This window comes from Ixodes scapularis, unplaced genomic scaffold (assembly GCF_016920785.2).
Source record: "Ixodes scapularis isolate PalLabHiFi unplaced genomic scaffold, ASM1692078v2 PGA_scaffold12__126_contigs__length_90152505, whole genome shotgun sequence".
Taxonomy (NCBI): domain Eukaryota; kingdom Metazoa; phylum Arthropoda; class Arachnida; order Ixodida; family Ixodidae; genus Ixodes; species Ixodes scapularis.
Window position 1 is genome coordinate 25,957,747 of NW_024609838.1, and position 25,737 is coordinate 25,983,483.

A 25,737-nucleotide genomic window follows, 5' to 3' on the forward strand; every position below is an offset into this window, starting at 1 on the left:
AAATAACAAAGAGTTTCCTCGCTAAAAACTGTGACGTCACAGAAAACAAAAGAAACAAAAACAAGCAAAACAAAATTTCTTTGTCACGTGACGTTATATTTGTGACGTCACTTCCGGTGACGTCGGGTCACGTGACCTTCCATTATTCCTCCTCCGAATCGCTCGTCCCGACGGCGGCGTCGTCTCGGGGAATCTCACGTTTGTCGAGAGAACACGAAATTTTTTATTCGTCTGCTTCGCGCGATTTTTGTTGCCTAGCCTTCGCGATTGCATATCCGGTGGGAGACAACCGTTTTCACTGAATGGACGACGGTGATGATTATATATACGTTTACACTCCGGTTATATGCAGCATTGGCAAAAGGCACGGACTCGAACGGGCAGCTTCAGGTGCTTTTTTTCCGCGTTTTTGTCCCAGAGCCTTCGCGTCCGTACCTTTAACACTGCACGCAGCCTGTGCGAGACTGTTTTCGATGGAGGGCTGTTGTATTCCGTAGTGATGGGTGTACACAAAATTACACAACACATTGGGAGTGATCGCTCCCGCACAGTCGGAGGTCGGAACACACCGCGAACTTCGGTGGCAGCTTTCGCGGCAGCTTCGTGCAAGCGATGAAGAGTAGCTTCACAGCGTCGTACACGCACATAAAACACTGCTCACAGTCAGATGTTCCAATCGGCTTGCTTCTTTCCACGCTGGAATACTTCCAGCCACGTTTGGCGAGTGCACGAATCCCCCGAGCTCTCTGCCTTTTCGCCTTCATCTCGAAAATAAAAAAACAGCGAAAACATGTCCTAACCGGAAAAGGGCGAACGTCACGTCCGGACGCTCGCTGATTGGCTCAAGCGCGCGCGTCGAGGGAGAAATTGGGTTCCGAGGCGTCGTCTCGCTGCGTCGTCCTCCTCGGCGCGCGACTTTTTTCAATACAAAAATAAGCAAAAAATTCCCCCCACGACGCGCGTCTTTTCGCTGTGTGAATGCGCCTTTAAGCTACGCTCCGAACCCGCGCGCTCGAGCGCAGATGTCCGGAGTCTGGAGCTCACTAACTTAACGCGCCCATTGGGTTCCGAGGCGTCGATGGTCGTCTCCCTGCGTCGTCCTCCTCGGCGCGCGACTTTTTTCAATACAAAAATAAGCAAAAAATTCCCCCCACGACGCGCGTCTTTCCGCTGTGTGAATGCGCCTTTACAGAGGCTCTGTACTCGTAGTGAACGCGTTATATTGGATTGGATTGGATAGGACATAAAACAAAGAATCGCATCGCGTCAACTACGCTTAACAACCGTATGAAAATATTTTTTTCATTATCAAAATGACTATACAGAAGGCAAAATAAACTAAACGCTGAAATTTTAAAATGAATTGTACTACTGTACGTAGCGTACACACATTACTGGTATTACTAAATTGCAACTCGCTGGTAGCGCCATTTTTTTTGAGTAGACGGTGTACAGCGTGTACAGTGGAACGGAGAAATTCAAACGCGTAACAAAAGCGTAAAAGCGCGCCGAGCGCGCCAGGAAGCGCCAGTTTTGCCGTTGTGAAGATTCAAAACGTTCAAATGGAACGGCGTGTAGGCACGTTCTGAACTTGGCAGTTACCTCCAACGCCGCGCCGTCATGCACATCAAGTCGATAACCATCGACGGTTTCAAGTCGTACGGCCAGCGGGTCGACATCAACGGATTCGACAACCTGTTCAACGCCATCACAGGCTTGAATGGCAGCGGCAAGAGCAACATCCTTGACTCCATTTGCTTCGTACTGGGCATCACCAATCTCTCCCAGGTCCGAGCCTCGAACCTACAAGACCTCGTGTACAAGAATGGGCAGGCGGGAGTCACCAAGGCGACGGTGTCCATCACCTTCGACAACAGGGACACCAGGCAGCGACCTGTCGGCTACGAGCACTTCGAGGAGTTTACCATTTCCAGGCAGGTCCGTATTCTTTGCGGCTGTAGTCACTGGCAGTAACGTACCTCGGCAAACCTCACTCATGAGGGCCCTCACTCACCCTCATCTTCACAAGTGAGGTGAGGGTGAGTGAGTTTCTGAACCAGGAAAATTCATGAGTGTGAGGGTGAGTGAGGGCCGTGAGGGCCGTGAGGGCGGTGAGGGCCGTGAGGGCCGTGAGTGGCGTGAGGGCCGTGAGTGAGGGGGGGGGGGGGGGGGGGGCGTGAGGGCGGTGAGTGCGTGGGGGCCGTGACGTTTAGTGAGGGTGAGTGAAGGGCTGAAGGTGAGTGTGACTGTGAGGGTGAGTGAGGGGCTTAGGTGAGTGTGGCTGTGAGGGTGAGGGTGAGTGAGGGCGACCTAAAATGCCGACCTCTGGACAGTAATAGTGGTAGTGATAGTATTAATAATAATAATGTCTTCTTTATTCCTTTGGAAAAGCACAGTAACTGGCCCCCAAAAGCAAAGAAGATTGCTTGTCCGTGGGATCAGGCAGGCCAAAACATTTACAAATAAAAGGAATAGAACACAATATTACAAGTAGCACTATAAATAGAGTAATTAAACATAATTGTAAAACACAGCCATATTTTGCGCCATCTAAACAAAACTAGTCTCCACATGCAAATCAAACAAAATCGCTGAACACAAAATACCAACAGAATCTAGACACGGTACTACCGCACGTGAAACATACCACAATAAATAATACTTGAACATCAACATTGCATAACAGAGAAATGACTCGGGGGGGGGGGGGGGGGGGGGGAGAGGAGAGGAGAGGGGAGAAATACACTAAACAACAGGGAAATTAGGCTTTACATTCTAGACACCACTTTTAAGAGCTTTCTTTGCCGTTCACATGGATGGTACACTAATAAAATTGTGTGAATTTATTAAAAAGGGAAGGAAAGGGAAGTGTTAAACGAGGGTTGTATACACATCGGAGTAGGCCACACACCCTTGCCCCTAGGCTCACTTCCAGGCAACGCAGCCTGTACCGAGAGCCACGTGCTCCTCTTTTTGTATTTCATTTTTCCCCGATAGTACCTCAGAATCGCCAAGTTGCTAACAAGTCCGAACAGGAGGACGGCCGCAATCTGTCCTTAAAACCTTTTCTTTCATAATTTTTTTTATATCGCCCACCATATAGATGAATTTTTCTTCTTTCTCAGTCATTCATTACTCGTTCGAAAGAGGTATGTATAGCGATATCGTACAGTTTGCCGATAAACCGGCTAATGCAACAAGCGAGCGCCCATTTTGGCGGCTGAGTCAAGCCAGCCAGCCAGCCGGCCGCAAAGCTAAGCAAGCCAATCCTTGAGCAATTTCCGTCTGTCAACTCGCAAGCTGATTGGCTGGCACCTCGCCATACACTTCCAAGTACGGCATGCTGAAATATGCCAGAGGGTCGAATCTGTCTTGGTCGGATCGCCGAATACACGCATATTTACGCCGACTTTGAGGCGTCGAGGAAGCGCTCATCCCGATGCCCGCCATACGTCCACCAAAACATCCAGAAATATGTCCAAAATACGCCCTATGTTGTTCCGCCGTAAGGATACGTCGGACGTACGCAGTAGATACGTCGGATGTTGCCGCGGTAGGGAAGGGTCGTATCACTGTGGGTCGTAACATGCCTTTCTGAGACCCCCCTGACAAATTTCATCCCATCTTTATATCTCATTGCTACGGTGTATATTTCTTTCCACCATCCCTATTCCCAATACAGAGCAGTCAACCAGAACTGACAGCACGGTTCAGCACATCTATGCTGAACCGTGCTGAACCCTTGGCGGTGGATGCTCGACCTTGAGATTACATTTATTTTCTCTGAGCGACAGCGAGAGGTGACTGCAGTCTTTTTGGGAGCAAAACTTGCAAACATATTGCGGTCTTGCGAAACTGTGACTATCCTTACATGTCTCTGAATAAAAGGATAGTGGGGCTGTTAGTACTTTCCTTTCGCGTATGTCCAAATTTGGAAATAGAATGTCAAAGCAAGCACCAAAGACTTGTATGCAATAATTGTTTTCAAAGAGAACCTTGCTCGCCACGCACACTATTTGCAATAGTGCATACAAACTAATTTATGACATATTCATTACCAAAGACCAAGGAACAAGTTTATTGCATTCCTCACACTGTTTTTAGGGGGAAAATGTATGGCACTATGCTTTATACAGTGCAAACCTATACATTTATGCCGCTGCAATGCTCTTTGGACGAAAACATGAAATGTTTTGGTTTTGGCTGGTCAGGGAAGTACAGACCTGGTGAAACTAGCTGACATCGGTGACAAACCACAGATGGGTCCTCTGCCACCAAGTCTCTACACTCGTTCCACTTCTTGCTTTTCCTCTCTGTTTCTACTGTCACGAGTACAGCTACCCAGCAGTCTTCAGTAAAGTACTTCTGGACACTTCCTATTTCAACGTCCTCGTCAAGGATTGTCTGGGGGATCCTTGGGGGAATTGTTTCCACCTGGTCTTCATCTGTAAACAGTTTACAAAATAAGTGTCCTGAACCTTTATGTCATGCATAAATATAATTTAGAGGCCCAAGAACTTCCTGTAGGCCTCCGCAGTATTTATAGTTTCAACAGATGAGTATGCACTGAGCACACTGAGTAGCCAGTAGCAATAAAAATGGCAGATGTTGAGAGATGAAAGACACCTGGCTAAAAATCGAACCCCGAGGGCGGCGGGCATTTCTTGTGCATTTGGCGATATCAACGATTGTTGCCTTATGGTATGAACCATATAATTGTTTTTAAAGCTATTGCTGTAAAAAATGTGTTAACGAAAATGTTGCAGGACGATAGGGAACCAAAATCAACCACTAAATTAGCTAAATGGCATGAGCTCTCCACCGTGCATTGTATATAGCCATTTCCGGTCAAGGTGCACAACGTTGTGCGTAAAGTGTCACTCTTTTCTTAAATATTTTAACGTGGCTACCATGTTAGTGACTTAAGGAAGTTTTGGTGCTCTGGTTTCATGAACTTCATTTTAAATTTACCATGCCAGCAACTAAAAAAAAAAAAAAACAGTAAAAAAAAAAAAAATTCACTTACCTCCAGGCAGTAAGAGCTGTCAGGAGTTGTGTGCAATGTTATTTTCATTAACACTTGCGTTTCACAAGTTGGCTCGAAGGAATAAAGAAATGCTGGGGCCTATGTAATGGCATGGTTACATTGCAGCAGACGTTTATGTATTTATATTTGGTATCACACAGTGCCTAAGAGGGCATTATAGTGGGAAATAGGACTACAAGTAAGACACCACAAGTACATCAAAGAAAGGATGGGCTGCCTACAGCGAAATGCAGATATAAGAGCGTTTTCATAAATGAGTAACTTTTTGAGGGTCTTATAAAATGACAGACACTTACCCTACTTCTGTTTTACTCTGACTCCGCGGTACCAGAGCAGAGAGTACCCCTGTTTTTCCTCTCTCCTCGCAGGTTGTTGTTGGTGGGCGCAACAAGTACATGATCAATGGAGTGACCGCCACCACAAACCGTGTTCAAGATCTCTTCCGTTCAGTGCAACTCAACGTCAACAACCCTCACTTCCTCATCATGCAGGGTCGCATCACCAAGGTCCTCAACATGAAGCCACCAGAGGTAAACTGTTATTTCGTTCTTCATTATGGTTTTCCCAAGCTTCCAAATTTCCTCAATTGTCCTTGCCCCTAAGTAAACAGTTTCTACAGTTGAACTACTTTCTTTTAGCAAATCTGAGCCATTAATTTATTTATAACCATGAGTCAAACACTGCCTAGCATGTGCCTTATTGTTTACGATGTCTGTAGGCTTCTGCATTGCTTAATCATACAAGTGCTGAGGCTGGCAGAATTTCTGTGGTTTTCAGTCAAGCTAGTTTTAACATTGTGAAGCTTGGCAACCCTTTTTCTATGCTGCTGTTGCCATTGACACTTTTATAAGCAGGTGCCAGCTTTCAGTGGTTTAGACTTTGGTTCAAAGCTGCTAGCCGTTGGTGCTGCTGGTTGAATCTTTTAAAGATATGCTCTTGTTTTGAATCAAAAGGCCACTTCTTTATTTTGTGGGAATGAGAGATTGTGGTCTTTTTTGTTGTATTTTGTGTGTCTTGCTACTTGCACAGCTTCAGTACACCTGTGGAGTTGTCTGCTTCAGATCCTGTCCATGATCGAAGAGGCTGCAGGCACTCGCATGTACGAGAGCAAGAAACAAGTTGCGCAGAAGACCATTGAGAAGAAAGATGCCAAGATCGCAGAACTCAACAATGTGAGTGTGTTTCTGGTGTCCCCGTTCCTTCCTTCTGTCTGAGGCGTTCTTTTATTCCCTTTCTTTTGGTTGCCTTTGAAGAATGGCATTCTGTTTCCAGCAGACGGATGGCTTGAAGCTTCTGCCTTGGTCTGTGTTGGGGTAACATAAGTTACGATGCCACTCCTCTCTATCTAGTTGCATCCCGATTTCAGTTACAATTCTCCAGAACTGATCCTACTCTGTATAATTGTAGTCAAGTTTTATGCACTGTCTCATACTTTGTGGTGCACCCAACATTGTGCCGCGAGCTCACCGGCCGTGACAGAGCCTCAACCGCATGCGAGCCTTGGTTAGGCAACTATGAGCACTTCCACTGTAACGGACGCAAGCTGCCGCCCGTTACAAAGGGTTTAGCCATTAACATCCATCCATTCATCCGATTAGGCATGCCACTAACTTTTGTCAACCTTCAGACATTTGGTAAAGCTTGATGAAATTCAGCTCTTGAGCAGTGTTGCCCAACTTCTGCACAAATTTTAAATTTTTTAAAGAAATAATTCATGCTGTGTTATTTAAATTCTAGAAAAATATGATTACCAGCATTCATGTCATTTAAAAGCAAGTATATAACTTTTAATAATTTAGTTAGTTTGTTACACTCCTCCTCCAGGTGGTATTACACCATTCTCGATTTATGTGCATAAAAGTCAAACTTTTGTCAGACCGTGTGCGAAATGCTTCGAAAATGTTGTACCTAGTCGAACTCAAACCTTGGCAGGTTTGCAATATCCCTACTTGCAATAATTTTGACTCTCTCATGAAGTAGTCCCCTTAGAAAGTTCTAGCCTGTCTTTTTGAGTTACTTGCTGTTTCAAGCAATACTAGGTGGCCCAAGTAGTTCAGAACTTGTATGTGTGTGCAGCACGCTCGTGTCTCAATGCCCTTTAAGTTTGGTGCCTAACGGTCATTCTCTTTTGAACAGGTGCTTGCGGAGGAGATCACGCCAACGATCGAAAAGCTCAAGGAAGAAAGGCAGGCTTACCTGGCCTACACCAAGGTCTCGAGGGAGCTGGACCACCTCACTAAGCTGTACATCGCCTGGCAGTATGTCGAGACTGAGGTGGGCTGCATTGCCGTGTTCACTGCTTTGCTGTCCTGATAAACAAAATTTATTGAGACCCTTAGTAGCTGGGGTGGATGTTTGCTATCTTCCAATGGCAAGTTTGTCACATTCTGTGTCAAGATGGCAGTGCTAAGTAAATGCTAGTGGAAAATAGGGATGCCGCGAACTTTTTTCGAATCGAAGTTTCGATGATCGAATCAAGCGGTTCGAAAGGTTCGAAAGATTTCGATTTTTCGAATTGTCTACATCGTAAAATTCGACGGAAGTCGAATTTTCGAACTTGTTAAGCTAAGAAGTTCGACGCTTTTCGAACCGTCGAACTTATTACGCTAGAAAATTCGATCTTTTTCGAACTTTCGAACTTATTGCGCTGCAAAGTTCGATGCTTGTCGAACTTCCGAACTTAACTGACCAAAAAATTAGATGAATTTCGAACTTATTTATGAAGAGAATTCGAAAAGTTTCTAACTTTCGAATCCTGAAAAGTCAGAAGTTCGACGAACTTCGAACTTTTAAGGTAAAAGTTCGTCGAACTTCGAAAGACCGGCGGACGGTTTCATTTGAATTCAAGTAGTGAGGTACATTCGTAATTTTTTTTTCTCGAACTTTTACACGCGGTGCTGCGTTCCTTACGAAAGACAATGCCGTTTGTTTAAATGTTCTGGCATGCTTAGTTTTAAAGAAATAAATTCCCGAAGGGGCGAGGAAGGACGACGAGTTTTTGACAATTATCGTTTGTGCCAGATTTGAAGCGCGCTGTAGCCGAAGCTATTTATGGTAGAGATGTTATACTTTTTTAAAGAATGATCTATGTATAGCCTAGGTAAGTGCCGTCTTAAGATGTGATTATTGTTATTCAACGTGAGTTTCGAAGAAATGTCCAAACATGTATCTACATGCAATTATGCCCTAAACTTGATATTTATTTTCGTCTAAGTTGTTTGAGGTATCGCATTTAAATGAACACCACGGACAGTACATATCATTGCCATCTGCAGAATACAAAATAATGTATTTATTGTTTTTTTTTCACGTAATTAACTCATGGAAGAAGATTTATAATAGTGTTTAAGTTCAGCACGTCATTAAAAGAAAACTTTTTTTTTCGCTTCACGTTCCTGGGACGTGTTTCTTTTATCCTGTACATATTTTGGTAAAAGAAGCTTGTTTCGAAGTTCTGAACCTCTGAATATGCAAGAATACAACACTTCCGGCGAATTCTTGATAGTTTTTTTTTTCTCCAGCTTTTTATCCGCGCATTTATTCCTTTTTTTTTTTTATTGGCACAGGTATTTAGCTTGAAAAGACATAGCTTTGAAATTCCGAACCACTAAGCATGTGACGAGTAGTGCCTTCTGACAACGAGTTTCTAACAATGACCATCTACGCAATCTTTTATGCAGTGAAGAGCAACAGTAGCTGTACATATGCATAAATAATTTCAGATTAAAATTAGCTCGACCACGTCCTCTTTCCCCGTATTGTTTTCTTTAACAGTCCGAAATATCTGGAAGGAGGGAAGAAAACTAAAGCCCCCCACCCCCCCCCCCCCCTCCTCCCCCCCGCTACCCTCTTTCCCCCCGTTTTTCCTCTTCCGACGCCACTTGTATGGTAGAACGCTTCTCGACCTCGAGTTGTGTCGGCTTTTTGCGAGGCGATTCCTCCGTCCCAGAAAATAAACCTCCAGGACAATTACAAACTTAACTTACTAAATGCCAGCGTCATTCGGGCGGCGTTCGATCGGATTACTACCAGCGTGCAAGAGGTGGCGAGGCAGTTTGCCAGGTCGCTACAAGGTTTTTCTGAGCCTCAACCTCCTGCCCACCCCTGGCCGTTTCGAACTGGATGAGTCTCGTAAAACAGTGTGTTCGTGTGATCACCCCCCCCCCCCCCCCCCCCCCCCCCGGGCTGGCAGTCACAATTACTGATCTATGGTCACACGTCACTCTGCACTACCAAATATTCCAGCACATCCGGGACACTCGTCGTCTCATTTAATTGCCTGACCAACTTCGCAGAATCTAGATATCACACCCTAACTTTTCTAAACTTGATTTTGTGAAAACCAGTGAGTCGTGAAAACGTTATTTGAAACAAACGGTGGAGGAACTTGAAAACCGGACTTCGAACTTTGAAAACTTGGACTAGAAAGGAATTCAATATCTTCGAAGTTTTTTTTTTCTTTTTTTTTTTTTTTTTGAAATTAGCGATAAAAGAGAATCGAAACCTTAACATTTCAAACTTTTTGCAGAAAGAAATTCGAAATCTTTGATTTGTTCGAACTTCATGTCTATAAAAATTCGAAGCGTTCGAAGTTTTCGAATTTCATTTCCAAAGAATTTCGAAATATTCGAATTTATCGAACCTGAAGTAAAAACATATTCGAAATATTCGAATCCGAAATTTTAGAAACCGTGAAAGCTTCGAACTTTTCGAATTCGAAACTCCACTGTGATCGAAAGTTGCGAATTTTTCAAATTCGAACCTCGGTCGGTACGAAAATATCAAAATTTTTCGAAATCGAACCTTAGTTCACTTCGCAAATATCGAAACCTTTCGAAATCGAACCTGGGGTGGTTCGCGACATCCCTAGTGGAAAACATACCTGTTGAGTCTAAAGCCAGCACTTCCACCTTCCAAAATATTGCATTGAGCCTACAAAAGATGATATATTTACCGTGTTCAAGGTGGATCCTAGTACTGTAATATGAGCGGAGAAAATTGGCGCGTGCACATAGGAAGCTGAAACTTTCACCGAATGCGCATTTAGGTGGTGCATTTTACCTAGTGAGATTTCAAGTTGTATCCTTCCCATGAAAGATAAGACCAGCGAAATTGCCAGAGTCAACAATGAGCATGTTCACAGATAAAATATAGCACCGTTAATATGCCAGTTCTTCTAAGGTTGTCAGTTGTTGTCATGACTGCTGAGCCATTATGGCACTTGGATCCTCATGAAGCCTCGCAAATGTCTAGGTCCGCCATTCAACTCCCATCTCAAGAGTCCCGTGCAGTGTTCGGCACGCACAGGCGCATCACTTTCGAATGGGCATTTTCTTGTGCAAATATTTGTACGAGAAACGCATCTGAAAAAGCTATGCTCTTAGGCTTGTGCCTTTGAATGCATTACGCACAACCTGTGAGATTGTTGTGTGTTGATCTGTACTTGGATGCCAGCAACTGGAATGCACACTTCTGTATTAAGTTGCTTCCTCCTAGTGTTTTTTTTTTTTTGCCTGGCTCAGTGGCTGTGGCTCGGTTTGTATAGAGCATGCACGGCGTTCTTCACCATACAGAATGGAAGCCAGCAGTCGGGCAGAAGGTTGGAAGAAACGAAGGCCAAGATTTCGAAGTCCCGCACCACCATCGATGAAATTAATGCCAAGACGAAGGACATAGGCAAGGAGATTGCGGAGCTGGAGCGCAGGCGGAAAGAGGTATGTTGAATTCACTGCTTTCAATGCGCCTACCTTCAAAACCTGCAAGTTGCTCGGGTTGCAGGATTTTAAAAGTATGCCCTAGACATGCAAATGTGCTGTCTGAAGCAGTATTGCTGAAACTTCCCCAAAGCATCTTCTCATCTGCATCTTCTCAAAAATGTGTATCATCCACCTTGAAGGTAAAAGGCTGCTCACATTTGGAGATCGCATTGGTGTGGTCTCTCGCGCTTAGTTCCAATTACATTCACATTTCCAGCTTTAGTTTCCCAAGTTTTGACATTTGCACAGCTGGCTTTTAGTAACACTAAAGCATGTCGTTTAGTTCAAACATTTGCAGCAGCAGTTTTGTTATCATCAAGTGAATTCAAAAATTGTAGTTTGACGGAAAGTTTTGATGCTTCAAAACTCAGTTCCTTCTGCTGTGAGCATTGTACTCCTGTAAATTTTTTTTCTGGGTTTTGCAATCCCTCTGGAATTTGCTGTGGTCGCCTGGCCTTTGTACGAGTGCAGACTTGAAGTTGCCGGTGCCATTTATCGAGCCAAGCATGTTTGAACTCTTAGGAGACTGGAGACCGTCTGGATGCGCTTGAGAAGGACCTGAAGGAGAAGCAGTTGGAAGAAACCAAGGTGAACTCTGACATCCAGTTTACCAAGGACCAGATCAAGGGAGAGGCCAAGAACCAGGCAGGCTTCAAAAAAAACATGGATGAGGTACATACCGACGACCACATATACTCTGTTTACCGCTTTGTCTCTCGCGGTGTAGCGCAGGGACTTTCAAACTTGTGAACCTCGAGGAATCCCTATCTCTCTCGACTGCTAGACGAGAAATCCTCCCCGGTCCCAGCATTGATGCAATAAAGCATCCCTGAACCATGCAGACCATGTGAACAATAATGCACAGGCTAGTAAGTGTTTGGTTCATAGTTACGCATCCACGGGTGGCTCAGATTCGCTCAAATGCTGCTTAGACGAAGAAAACGCTTTTACGTAAGGATAGGGGCGGTCGAGAAAGTTTACATGCTCGGGGAATGCATTAATGTACTCTGGGGGAACCCTTTGGGGAATCAAGTTTGGAACCTATGGTGTAGCATGTTGCAGATTGCGTCCAGCACCCCCGCTTCCCCCCAGATATTTCGGACTGTTAAAGAAAACAATACGGGGAAAGAGGGCATGGTCGAGCTTACTTTATTCTGAAATTATTTATGCATATGTATAGCTACTGTCGATCTTCACTGCACAAAAGATAGCGTAAATGGTCATTGTCAAAAACTTTTTGTCAGAAGGCGCTGCTCTTCACATGCTTAGTGGTTTGGAAGTTCCAGGCAATGTCTTTTGGACCTAAATAGCTGCAATTGGTAAAAAAAATTAAACGTAACAATAAATGCGCGGATAAAATGTGTACAAGCTAAAAGAGACATGTCCCAAAAACGTGAAGCAAGGAAAAAAAAAAGTAAAAATGGCTTTCTCGTTTAATGACTTGCTGAACTTAAAGGGGCACTGACACCCCAAAGGTCGTATTTATTTTTATTGTCTAAAACGATGCAAGTTGCAGTCATAGACACGCAAAAAAAACCGCATCGCGAAAAAAAATTTCCTTGCGCGCGCGCGCGCCTTTTTATTTTTGGCGTTTGATTTTCCCGCCTCTCGCCTGCTCGCTTCTTTTGATCTGTGACGTCAAGAATCATGAAATTTAGAAGCTTTGTAGGTAACATCTCTATAACATTTAATTACGGCAATCCTAAAACATGTTTTTTAACGCAATTACGAACGCACTACGGCCCTTCTTTTTGAAATACCAAAAATCTGGAGTTCGTTGTGGTGCCGCCTCCTGGATTTGTATCCTCCAACGGAAAACAGGCGGCACCGCTCAAAACCGGTCCGCCGCAACGCCGGCGCCCGCTCCTTTCCTCCTCGCTTTGGGTCGCCATGGCAACAGCAGGGAGTGGTGAAAGAAAGTAGACTCTCAGGGCTCCGCAATTTTTGACGTCAAGGCACCGGCGCCGATCGCGCGGGAACTTCGAATTCGGCATTTGGAAATTGTTTTTTTACTTCACAAATACTGAATTCCCAAATTTCAAATTTTGAGGGTAATGTCCCGGCATCGTTTTCAATCGTTTCGGATAATAAAAAAAAAATATGATTTAGATGTGTCAGTGCCCCTTTACACAATATTAGAAATCTTCCCCATGAGTTAATTTATTCCTCAACGTGGCAAAACATTATATACATTATTTTTTATTCTGCAGATGGCAATGAAATGTACTGTCTGTGATGTTAATTTATACGCGACACCTCAAACAATTTAAACGAAAAAAATAACCAGGTTTATGGTACAATTGCCCGTAGATACAAGTTTGGACATTTCTTCGAAACTAGTCTTGAATAACAATAATCATATTCTAAGACGACACTTACCTAGGCTATACATAGATAATTCTTAAAACGTTTAACATCTCTACCATAAATAGCTACGGCTATAGCGCGCTTCGAATATGGCACAAACAATATTTGTCAAAAACCAGTCGTCCTTCCTTGCTCCTTCGGGAATTTATTTCTTCGAAACTAAGCATGCCAGAACATAGAAATAAACGGCATTGTCTTTCGCAAGGAATGCAACACCGCATGTAAAATTAAAAAAAAAAAGAAAAAAAAATTATGAATGTATTTTACTGCTTGAATTCAAATGAAACTGCCCGCCGGTCTTTCGAAGTTCGCAAACTTTTGACTTTTCAAGATTCGAAAGTTAGAAAATTTTCGAATTCTCTAAAGTCGGTGACTGGTCAACAACAAAGTGATAGCTCCTCCCACCCCTTTCCACTTTAGCAGAGTGAATGGTGGAGAGGAGGTCGCCTCCCCTCCATCGTTCGCTGTACTAAAGTGGAAAGAGGTGGGAGGAGCTTCCATTTCGTTCTTGACCTGTCACCGACTATAGATATACAAGTTTGAAAATTATTGAATTTCTTAGCATAGGAAGTTCGAAAGTTTGAAAAGCTTCCAACTTTTTAGTGGAAGAAATTTGAAAATCATCGAATTTTTTTAGTCTATCAAGTTTGAAAGTTCGACAAGCATAGAATTTTGCAGTGTAATAAGTTTGAAAAGGATCAAATTTTTAACGTAATAAGTTAGAAAAACATTGCATTTCTGAACGTGCAAAGTTCGAAATTTTGAAAAGCGTCAAACTTTTTAGTTTGACAAGTTCGAAAATTCAACTTTTGTCGAATTTTTCAATATAGAAAGTTGGAAAATTCGAAATCTTTCGAACCGCTTGATTTGATCATTGAAACTTTGGTTCGAGAAAAGTTTGCGGCATCCCTAGTTTTAACACGTAAAACCCCTAATTTTTAGTTTATGAATCTTTTTTTTATATAGGCAATTTTTTCTAGGATGAGCTGGGTGAGCACATGCATTTTTGTCTCGTCAATACGAACAACTCCAGTGATGTGATTGCTGCGCCAATTGCGCCAAACTGCGCCAAAGAACTAACCCTGCTACATCCTGCTACATTTCGCCAAAATATGGCTAATCTGCGCCAACCTTGCGCCAAAAGACCAATTTTGGTCGCCTTTCAAAAGCGAAACTAAGCTGAGAACTGTAATTGAGCATGCGTGAGCTAGGTGGCACAAGACGCCGCCCGACACAAAGTACCCTGCATCAATCGTCTATTCGGTCTTTCATGGTTTTTTCCGCCGTTCGCGTTTCGCTTCGCGCTCCGCTTCGCGCTCTTGTCTTCTCGGGAATCTCGGCTCGCGTCTTTTTTTCTTTTTTCTTTTTTTAATTTTTTAGCGATAGACGCGGGCGTGTGCGAACGCTCCGACGTTAGTTAGTGTGCCGGGTTCCAGACATGCCGTCATGCTGCGAAACAATATCACGTTTTTGCGCGGCGAGAGTTACTTTGTGAGCTGAAGCGCACGCGCGACACCGCAGTCGCCGTGGTCGCGCGACGTCGTGTGTTGCCGTCCCCACGTCGCTGCAGATGTGGCGCTTTCTAAACTGAAACGCATCGACATTCCTGCTCTTGTTTAAATCATACGCTGCTATAAAAATCCCTCTTTAACTCAATGACTGCTTGGCGAAGTTTTGATTACCTAGGTTTCTCTCGGTGGACTTTCTTTCGAGAGGGACCCCGGTACGTGGAAAATCTGCCGCTAAAGAAAGTTGATGACGAGAAGTGAGCTAAAGCGAAGAAGGCAATGGTCTGCACGCTGAACCCGCACACCGCGCTTGTTTGTCTCGAGTTCAGTCGTTGGACATAGCGCTCCAAGAACTTTTTGACCCTGATTCGCAGTGTCTTGCATCGATACGCTCAGGTTTTTTTTTTTTGTGTGTTCAGCCTGTACCTCGCCTGCCGGCCTGGCAAGCACGTGCCGCTGTACTGTTTATTGTCGTATGCTGGACAGTTACATTTTGCATACTATTTGGGAACCAGTTGGCGACGGAGCGGAGTGGCATGGTTTCGGTTTCGGTCGAACAGCCGTTGTCTCCGCTCGCGCGACGAAGCACGTGTAACTGCAAGCTTGCCGAAGTTGCCCTCACGTGCATGTGAACATGATTGCACGAGAGGCACCAGCCGGGACGCTTGCAATCCATTGTTTTACGTTTGCTTACTTTTTATAAAAATCTGCCACGTCGGAAACCAGCAAAACGATAGCAAGTTTTTCTTCTTTTTTTTTTTTCTAAATTGCTTGGCAACGCCTACAGCACTGTATACTTGTGGGATGTCTCAGCAGCAAAAACACAAGCAGCGAATTCCGCCCCAACACGTCACACGCATCACAACACAACACAAAGTGCCCTTCGTTTGTCCAGCACTTAAAACAACTATTTATTTTTCTAACAGTATATGCTCCAAAAGTCACTTTTTCTGCTCCGAAACACTGTTTTGGCTGCTCCAAAATTCACTTTTGCTGCTCCAAAACACTGTTTTGGCTGCTCCAAAAGGTGCTCCAAAATGGCTTAGGCCAATCACATCACTGAACTCGCATTATGGACTATTTTTATGGGGAGCAGAAGCGTACTTGTTAACGAGGCATCGCTGTACCGTCCCATTGGTCTGCCGAAAAACTGATCGGGATCGGTTTGATTTTCCTTTGAGCGCAGGATAACGCTGCCCTGGTGAGCAAGCAGAAGCAGGCCGACAAGCTGCAGGCAACTGTCGATGCCCTCGCGGAGAGCAGCCAGAAAGACGCCGAAGCGGTGGCGGCCGCAAACAAGCACTTCAGGGCAGTCACAGCTGGCCTCTCCAGCAATGCTGACGGAGAGGAAGCAACCATCACGGAACAGCTGAGGGGTTGGACCTCTTTCCTTCCTTTTCTCTAAATGGGTTCTAGTATCCCGATTGTCCGTATTTTGCTGTACTGTTCTTTGTAACCATAGTGCAGCTCATCCAGATGTTCACTTGGGGCTTCCTGAGTTTGGGGCGGTTTCATGGACACACGTTTCGTAGACGCTGCGACGTTTCGTGGAAATTTCTCGCAATTTTTTGGCAACATTGTATCCGAGTGGATTGGACTATTGGCTTTTGTCTAGTTCGGCAAAAGTATATTGGAACTATAGCAGAGCCACCCAAATGGCTCCGATAAAGCAAAAAATAAAAATTTGTTATCTCCACACTTGTGCTTCCAAACATGCCGCGCAAAGGGTCACCCCCTTGGTTCACTTTGCTTTGCTCGGTAAAACGGATTGTATAATCTCTAGGCATGGGCGAATAGAGGATTTCGGGTCAGCATCGAATTCGAAGCGAATAGTGATTTTGGTCGAATAATTTCGAATCGAATAGTACAAGCAAAAAATACCATAAGATATGTTTAAACCATAGTTTTATATTTGCCCTTATTTGGTATTAGATATATTGTAATTGTTAATTTCAAGTGTATTGAGTTCGGTAGCACGAAAGGGTCGAAACAGTCGGAAGCTTGCGCCACCCGGCCGTAAATCCAAGCCAGAGTAAGTGAAACCCGTTTACATCGAACTCACAAAAAAAGTCTACCAGTTCGATATAGCGGGTATTTCGTTATAAAAGTTTTAATGAATTTGACTCTCAAAAATCTACTTTCTGCTGCAATATTACACAATGAAGTAATCTTGCATCTTCTGCTGCTTTTTCTTCATTGCATCTGCGATAACAATATTTTTCTACGCTATCGACGGACTCCAGAATGCTGAGGCCGCTGCCTTCTATATTTGCGCATTAGCGCCGAACTATGCCGAGAGCACGGAGCACGTCTGAGCAGGAGCACCTTCTCCTGCAGAGCGCAGTTTTGCTCTGCAAGCTGGCTTTCCCTTAAAACAGGTGGCTGCGTTGGGGGAAGCCAACTAGCAAAGCAAGCTGGCTTTTTTTTTTTTTTTTCTCTCTCTCTCTGGGCGGTTGCATTAATTTGGAAGAAAAAATAGGGAATCGTAGTAGACAGTTTTTCTCCTCCGCTACGGTATCCGTCAAGAAAATGCCGCCAGCCTTATTTGCCTAGTTCAAGATCTTGTGGCGGATTACGGAGCGCTATCCGGGTGCTTAGCGGTCTACGATCTACGAAAACTCCCTATTTTCGTTTCTTCCAAGCGATCGACGCGACCGCGGGGGAGAAAAAAAAAAAAAAAACAGTCAGCGGGCTTTGCAACCTGGTTTTTCCCCAATGCGGCCGCCCCCGTTGGGGGAAAGCCAGCTTGCAGAGCAAAACGGCGCTCTTGACAGTTCGATATGTCGATAGCAGCTGCTATTTTTGTTCGATGCAACCATAGTTTTTGCTATATATTATCACTGTAACATCACTGTGCACAAAAATTGTTCGATATAAGGTGTAATTCAATGTACCAGGTTCAATATAGTCTGGTTTGATTGTATTTAGAAAGGTAGAATAATTCTATATAGTCGAATAATTCGATATTGTCGAATACTTAAATTCGATTCGAAGCGAATGCCGAATAGAACAGGAATTCGATTGGCTGTCCCTAATAATCTCGGGCTCCAGGTTATGCTAAGCTTCTCTAAACCATTGAGGGTCCAGCAAGCTAGGCTACCTTCACGATTTCGTTAGTGTGCGCGGAAAGAAGTCGCCAGCAAAACGTTGTGAGTAGTGTCGACGGAATGAACGCGGGCTTCTTTAGATGCAACGTCACAGCGCCGACGAGACATCATTCAGTGAACTGGTTGCCACTGCGGCCAGCTGTACGTCTGCAGTCGTTTTGTAACGTTCGCGCAACTTGTGGCAATGCCTTTCTTTTTTGTGGCATCAAATCTCGCACAACTGAACACAGGCAGAGGCATCCGCGGTAAAGTGGTGCAGCTAGCACCATTTCGCATTGTTCATGGTTGTCCTTGCTTGCAGCGGCCAAGAGCGACATAGCGGAGGCAGTGACGGCGATGCGCCAGGCAGAGATGGACCTTAAACACTCTCAGGAGGAGTCCAAGAAGAAGCAGGCAGAGTGTCGCAAGACGGAGTCGAGCTACCAAAAGGACGATGCTGCCAACAAGGCCATCGAGAAGGACATCAATCTCCTTAAGGTTGGTGGCATACTTTTGGTCTTTTATGCAAGGAAGCAAATTTGGCCCTTGGACTATGGACCCTTCTATTGTTTACAAAAACAAGTTGTCTTTTTCCCTCCAAGAGACTTCCGGTCGCTCCGTTTCGGCAGGCTATCCGAGCCTGTTGATGTCGGAATTTCTTCTGCTTTGCTATAATCTTCAACAAATTTCTCACTGACCGGTTCTTTAGCTAATCACCCTGCGAATTGGTCAAAATATTTCATGAACTCTACAAGAAGCGTTGCTACGGTGGGGGTTGTTTGTTCTCTAATTTGACCGCAAGTTCACAAGGACGTAAACTGCCAACAGTGCCTCCTTCCGGTGCTTTCAATAAAAGGTTTATAGTTAGTATGGGCCGATTTCCGGTGAAAATAATTTCCCTTGTATAGTATGGACCCGGTGCATAATCTGCACATAAAAGGGTTCTCATACACAGCACATTTTAAAAAGTGCCGGCTTATTAGCGCGCAAAGAAGCTTATATCATTCAGAAACCATTAAAATAACCTGTCAATCGTGAAATCTATTGTGTCACATCGTGGAAAAGCAACAAGTCCTTGTGTAGTCTGCACCTGTAAGATAATCTGCACTACATAAAGTTGAATCTTTTAAGCATGTGTAGTCTGGAAAATGTGATAGGTATTTTGTAACCAAAACGCCTACATTTGTGCGATAGTTAGGTTAGGCCGTGTTCGGCCTTTTGCCTTTCGTTTGAGACGTTGCTCACTTGTTGGACGCAGGCTCAGATGAGCAAGCTCAACTATGAAGAGGGGAAGGAGGAGGCACTGCTCTCGCAGAAGCAGCAGTTGCAAAGGGAGGTCAACACGCTGAGCCAGAAAGTGGACGTCTTTGAAGCAAGGTGGGTTCCCTCTCCGTGCCACTTTCCTCGGGTTCGTGGCGGTGGTACAGGCGGCATATAAAACGCAGAATTTGTTTTCAGCATCTGTAAGTTGTGTGACAACAGCCTTATTTGTGATTCTTGGGGGCCCACAGAGGTGTAGAAGTGATCGTTGCAGTTGATTGCTTTTGGCAATACAGTCCAACCTCGTTATAACGAAGTAGCATCGGGCGTGCAAATTCGTTCGTTATATCCAATATTCGTTATAAAAGTACTCAGAAAAATTTGTACAAACGCAACGGCAATTGGGCCTGTGCAAAAAGTGCTCGAACATGCATAATGCTAAGATATAAAAACGGACTGTAGGGGAATTCGAATCCCGTAATAAACATATAAATCCTTACCTGTCACCTAGGGTAGGATTAAAAAAGTTGAACCGGCACAATATGAATTGAATTTACAACCGAGGAACCATGTTGCCAGAGTCCGCAATTGAATTTATTTGAAGAAAGACGTTATCTTCGATTGGTGGACTTTCACGGCATTGAGTAGTATGAACTTCTCGACAGTGTCCATGCAGGCGAGAGCCTTCTCCACTTCAGTGGTTTTTGCCGTGGGGAGCTTCTCCAAGTAGCTTCGCAGCTTTGTCACGATGTCCGCGGCATCCGCAGTACTTGTGCGAGGTTCTTCAATGTCGTCGTCGCTCTCACCTTCGCTGTCAGTGCCGCTATTCTCTCCGGTACAACACAACACGGTCCACGATTTCTTGGTCCGTTAGCTCGGGCGCCATGGCCAAGTTGTCGTCGGTGGAGACGAAGTCTTCGAATGTGATACTATCCGGCAACGTCAACCGATCCCACGGTGTCTCGTCAAGTTGCGCCACTGGGTCTTCAGGATGTACTTCGTCGGAGGACAGAACGAAGCCGGCATCTATGAAACAGTTCCTTATCGTTGACCGTCTCACGTCATTCCAAGATCCATACAGCATTGTCAACGTTGTCTTCATGTTGATGGCTGTGGGTTGGCGCCGGTCCGTGTCGAACACAAGCTGCGTCGCCAAACGCTTCCGATACGAGCACTTCAAAGAACGGATGATGCCCTTATCCAAGGGCTGGAGAACCGACGTTGTGTTGGGTGGCAGAAACATTAGGCGGACTGCCTTCAGTGGGCAAGACACCTTGTGCGCCGAACAATTGTCCAACAGAAGAAGGACCTTCCTATGCTGCTCCTCCATGTCCTCATCGAAAGCCTTCAGCCAGTCCTCGAAGAGCTTCGTCGTCATCCACGCATTTTTGTTTGACCAGTAATCAACCTGCAGATTTCGAACACCCCGTAGGCACCTAGGGCGAGCAGACTTTCCGATGACTGTCAACCGCCTCTTGTCGGAGCCATCCATGTTGACCGCAACGACAGCAGTTACCCGGTCTTTGTGCTTCTTCCCTCCGTGGCAGGTTTCGTTTTTCACAGCCAATGACCGCTCCGGCAACAACTTGTAGAAAACTCCAGTCTCGTCGACGTTGTATACGTTACGTTCTTCATATTCTTGGAGTAGAGGTCGGAAGTTTTCGAGCCATTTCTCGCAGGAGTCCAAGTTAACAGCGGATCCTTCGCCAGACAGGGTGTGGCAGACTATCTCGTGCCGGTTCTTAAAGCGCTGAAGCCAACCGCTACTTGCCCTGAAGTCATGATGCCCCAAGAGGCATGCTAAACTGACGGCTTTCGTTTGCAGAAGAGCACCAGACACAGGCAAGTTTCGCGCTCTCACGTCCTTGAACCAGGAGAACAAAGCCTCTTCCACATCGGGGTAATGAGAAGGCCTGTCACGCTTTCTGTCGCCTTTCAGAGTGCTGTTGGCGTAGGTCTCTTCAATCTTCTTCCTCGAACTTAAGAGAGTAGACAATGTGCTGGGTGGGATCTTGAAGTCCTTTGCAACATCTTTCTTCTTGCGGCCGCTGTCAACTGCTCTTAAAATTTTAACTTTCGTCTCGAGAGACGGAGCTTTGCGCTTCAACGTCGCCATTTTCTGCTCCCAGATTGTCTGACTGCCGTCGCTGTCGCTTTGGCACTCTAAATTTTAGTGTTTGATGACGCTTATAGGTGGCGCCGCTGGTGCGCCATCTTTTAGGGTTTATGCACCCGCTTCATAGATGGCGCCAGTCACCTCCCAAAGCGCTCGTTCGAGCGTTGGCAACGTTCGGTATCTTGAAAATCGGCACTGAATTTAGGTACATTGCCTTTTTACATGGTAATTTATAGATTTTATTTCTTTTTGTTTTGGTATTGCACATATTTCGAGCCGTGCGCGGCCGAAAATAATTTCGCTATAACCGATACCGCGTAGGATTCCGTGGTTTCGGTTTCGTTTTAAAGGTCGAACTTCCATTGAAATAAAGCATAACCAACCAAAATTTATATTTACTTCGCTATATCCGATAATTCGGTATATCAGTGTTTGTAATAACGAGGTTGGACTGTACTGCGTGAAATACCCAAGAAAGTTTGTTTGTTTGTATTTTGCACAAAAAGATGAGCCTATGTGTGCAGAATATGAAGTTGCAGCGTTGAAATCCTTCAATGAACGTTTAGTTGCAAGCAGACATGTACATGCTACCCAAAAGAAGTAACTACTAAATATTGTTGCTCATTACTCGCTCAAAACTATCTAAATATGTTACTTGTTACTGATCCTCCAAAGGAACAGCTTACTTTACCTCAAGAGCAGGATTCTCTCCAGGAATGTTTGAGGGGTGAACATAACCACCATGCGAGCGGCAGGTGGAGGGGAGGTAGTTTGCAATGCGGTACGATCTGGCTTGCTGACAGTAAATCGAATTAGGGTGGTGCCCAGTGTTTTCCTTGCGAGTCCCACGGCTTGATGTGGTGGCGCCCTGTGTTTGTTTCTGTTGCGCAGGAACCAGCACCTGAGCTTCCACTATACTGACCCCGTGAAGAACTTTGACCGGCGTAAAGTACTGGGTCTGGTGTGCGACCTGTTCACCATCAAGGACAAGAGAGCGGCTCGAGCTCTGGAGATGGCCGCGGGGGGCAAGGTATGCGCCCCTGCTTTTTGCTCTGCAATGTTTCGGACAGCTTGAAGTCCGAAAGTTTGATTATTTGGACAAAATCGTCGTGAGCGATGAGCGGAAAACACCATCGAGAAGCGGCCATTTTGAATTCTATGTTGGCTGCAAATGGATTGGCTTGGTTTGGCAGCGCTACTTGAGCACTCCCGAGTCCTACCGCTAGGGGACGCTATGCTAGCCCTTTTTTTTCCCATTTAGCTGCACGTCATCATCATCATCACATTATCATTTTGCTTTGTTTTTCGTTCCTTCGCGTCACCAGTCGCCATTTTGCGCTCGTGGATTTAAGCCTCTGATCTCTTTCGGAAAACGCTGGCTTGGACGTCATGGCCCCATACGTTGTTCTGCTGCCGCGATCCGTAGTTCAGAAGCGCAGAAAGTACTCGACCATAACGCTAGAAAAGAATGCAGCGATTCTCAAGCTAACAGAAAGTTGCTGAACGGAAACGGAGGCGTAATCTAAAGCAAGGCACGCAGGCGTAACCTGAACCAAGGCACTATTTACATCTTTTTTTAGCCCACTTGGAAGTAATCAAGGCAAGTTTTTCAATCTGCTGATTTTTCGGACTGCTCTATTATTCGGACGTTTTTTCGGTCCCAGCGAAGTCCGAATAATCTCTCAGCGACTGTATGTCAAAGCACGGAGTGGCTATGTTAGTTCGCATTTATGGCAATTAAAAAGTGGTTTATCTATTAAAGAAACATGTATGACGTTTTTGTGAGCAATCTTTCTAATGAATAACAGCACTGTGCATCAGGGCTATTCATAGCCTCTCCGATTCTTAGTTTTTCGGATCTTCGGAGGCTGCTGTAGAAAAAGGTTTTGCATTCACCAGAGTAAATGACTTACTGTGTTCTTAGCTGTGCAGGCACGCACAGTTGTCGCAAAGCGCCGCACACTTGTTTTAGCTACATTGAGCTTGTTGGTACCGACGCTTCTATCAGAGTGTCACTCGACAGTTGCTGACGAGCAAGTGCTCGTCAACAACTGATGCTTAGTTGCTCCCGCATCTAATACATTGCAAAGAAGTTTGTCACATTGCGACTTCTGCCAACACCTTGTAGGTAAGAAAGCCCAAGTGCTGAATTTTTCCGCGTCTCTAAAGCAGGCCATCGGAGCACACAGATTGGACACAATTACGGCGTCAGCATTTGGCTAGGAGTTGTGTTCTCACTAATTGGACATGAATCCTAGTCGAACGCTGACGGCGTAGTCATGTCCAATCTGTGGCCAACGGTGTCTTTCTTTAGTGACGCAGGAAAGTAGTTAAAGGGGGATTGCAATTTCCATACTTGGGTCTGCGCTTACGAAGTCCTGGTTTCAAACTGTCTGGGGTAGTTTTAACATTCTAAGTTGAGAGATTCCATTCATCTGGCTTCTCGTCGCAGGTTATAAACGAGGTGGTAGGGGCCTTGCTACGTAAGATCAAAGGGTGTCGGCAAAGCAAACCTAGAGATCACCAGAAACAAATAGCGGTGGTTCCATATACCTATGCACAAAACACCACGTAATTTAAAAGGAGCAGCCAAAGGGTATGATGTGCCTGTGGTGTTTTCAGCTCCAAAAAAATGGTGAAAATCTGCTACAAGGTTTGTTCGACAACAGAAAAACAGAAAAAAGCCAAGTGCCAGAAACGCCACAGCCACCTGTATGTGTCATGTTCAACTGGCGTGTACAGAATCCCATTAACAAATAATAAAAGATATGTGGGCCAAACCGACTGATGCTTGAATGTCCGCCTTGTCAAGCATGATCGTTCACTGAAATCTACGGCATAATCTACACTGCAATAATTGCTTGTGTTCTTTAATCCTTAAAGGCACAGCAATAATTGGACATTATCGAGACAAGACGAGTCGGGGAAATTTTGGAAGTGCATTGCATTAATAGCTTGAGGGACTGCTTTGTTAGCCACCCATTAGTGACACTGCTTCAAACAGAAACCTTGTTTTTAAATCGGACTACGGGGCAAAGACATACAAGTTAGATGGTGTTTTGTCGAGTGTGACACGCTCTGGCACTGCGTGACTTTCAGCACATTATCTTCTTCCTTTTGCGTAGAAATTCAGTGGCGATTCAGTGCTTGTGTGTCGTGCATGTTTCTTTTCTCTGTCCTTGTCTTTTTGTGCGCTGTTCTGTTCGCAATGTCATCATACCAACTCGCCCAGCTTACCACATTCCTGGTTTCATCTTTTTTTGTTAGCCTTCTCGGCAAAGGGGAGACTCTAACGAAAAATAACATTAGCATAATCGTGATGTAGAAATCCCGAGACTGTGGTAAAAGCAGGGAAACTTGATCGAAGGAGACATTCTTTTCCCCTGTCTTTCTTCTTCGACCAAGTTTCCCTGCTTTTACCACAGTCTCGGGTTTACTAGATCATGATCAACATCAACCAGCTCGCCTGCGCACTTGCTGTTTTTTCATTAGCATAATGTCCGACGTCACAATCTAGCATTCCTGTGTGCCCCCCTCCTAGTGAAATCTCCTTTAAACCGACACAGTGTCCCAACTCGTCTCTGCGCAGCTCTTCAACGTGGTGGTCGACACCGAGGAGACAGGTAAACTGTTGCTGAAGAGCGGCAGGTTGAAGCGGCGTGTCACCATCATCCCGCTGAACAAAATCGTGGGCAGGGACGTCGAGCCCGCGGTGATGAGGAAAGCCGAGAGTCTGGTGAGCCTCTTCGCTTTTGTCAGGGTGCCTAGAACGCGACCCTGGACCCTGGTTGGCGTCTCATTGCACCCATGCATTGAAAAAGGTCCCCGAGCAGCAACGAACGGCGTTGCAAAAGCCAGAGTGCCGTGCCGTCGGGGGTTACGATTTCAGCAATCGGTTGTAGAAGCTCCAGCGAAAATCCCGAGAAATTGCTCATGTCACCATCATCGTCCCTCATCTATTGCCGGCGGCACTGCAGCTGCACCCATAATTTCGTTTACGATAAATGCAAGACAAGGGGGAGCTCCGTGCATCTGGTCGCTCTGTAGTCGATGCAATTACGGCATTAGGCGATAAGAATGCCAAAGAAAGGATTCCAAAGCAGGAACATTTATTAAGTCGCATCCTGCGTTCTGCTCCTGTCTGTGACCACGGTTTGAAGCTATGTGTCATTAATTCAAAAATCGGACAAGCTTCATCATGCTGACAAAGACTGGTAAGCACAGAATGTGTTAGTATAGGCCTTCCAAAGGAAAAAAAAAAAGGCAGCGGCGCGCAAACGACTTCACCCTTCAACGCTCGGGCCGCCGACCCATGATAGCTCAGTCGGCAGAGCACTTAGCTCACAATTTTAAGGTAGCAAGTTCGATGCCTACCGGGGGACCCTAGTCCTTATGTGATTCCCTACGTCTGGCTGTTACAGCCAACCTTTACTGCCGAACGTTGCAGAATTTCATGGAAATCGGCTAATAAAACACTTTCTGCGTTAAAAAATGAGTACGGCATTGTGGAGCTGCCCGATTTTGCCAGTAGGTGGCCTAAGCAGTTGCTTCAGCCGACGCTCACGCGTTACATTTTGGGTGTGGCGTGCACCGTACA

At 45.2% G+C, this 25,737-nt stretch overlaps 1 protein-coding gene across 1 annotated transcript in view; it reads left to right on the forward strand.

The window, feature by feature from the left end:
* The first annotated feature begins 1,426 nt into the window (after positions 1–1,426).
* Positions 1,427–25,737, forward strand: part of LOC115332134 (structural maintenance of chromosomes protein 2) — a 51,733-nt gene continuing 27,422 nt past the window's right edge. The window contains exons 1-11 of the mRNA XM_040217024.2: positions 1,427–1,938; positions 5,416–5,577; positions 6,109–6,219; positions 7,184–7,321; positions 10,621–10,761; positions 11,326–11,475; positions 15,865–16,054; positions 18,087–18,262; positions 19,023–19,141; positions 22,032–22,170; positions 24,730–24,876. Of these exons, the coding sequence (XP_040072958.1) occupies positions 1,621–1,938; positions 5,416–5,577; positions 6,109–6,219; positions 7,184–7,321; positions 10,621–10,761; positions 11,326–11,475; positions 15,865–16,054; positions 18,087–18,262; positions 19,023–19,141; positions 22,032–22,170; positions 24,730–24,876 (1,791 nt within the window). The 5' untranslated portion in view covers positions 1,427–1,620. The remainder of the gene's footprint in view (positions 1,939–5,415; positions 5,578–6,108; positions 6,220–7,183; positions 7,322–10,620; positions 10,762–11,325; positions 11,476–15,864; positions 16,055–18,086; positions 18,263–19,022; positions 19,142–22,031; positions 22,171–24,729; positions 24,877–25,737) is intronic.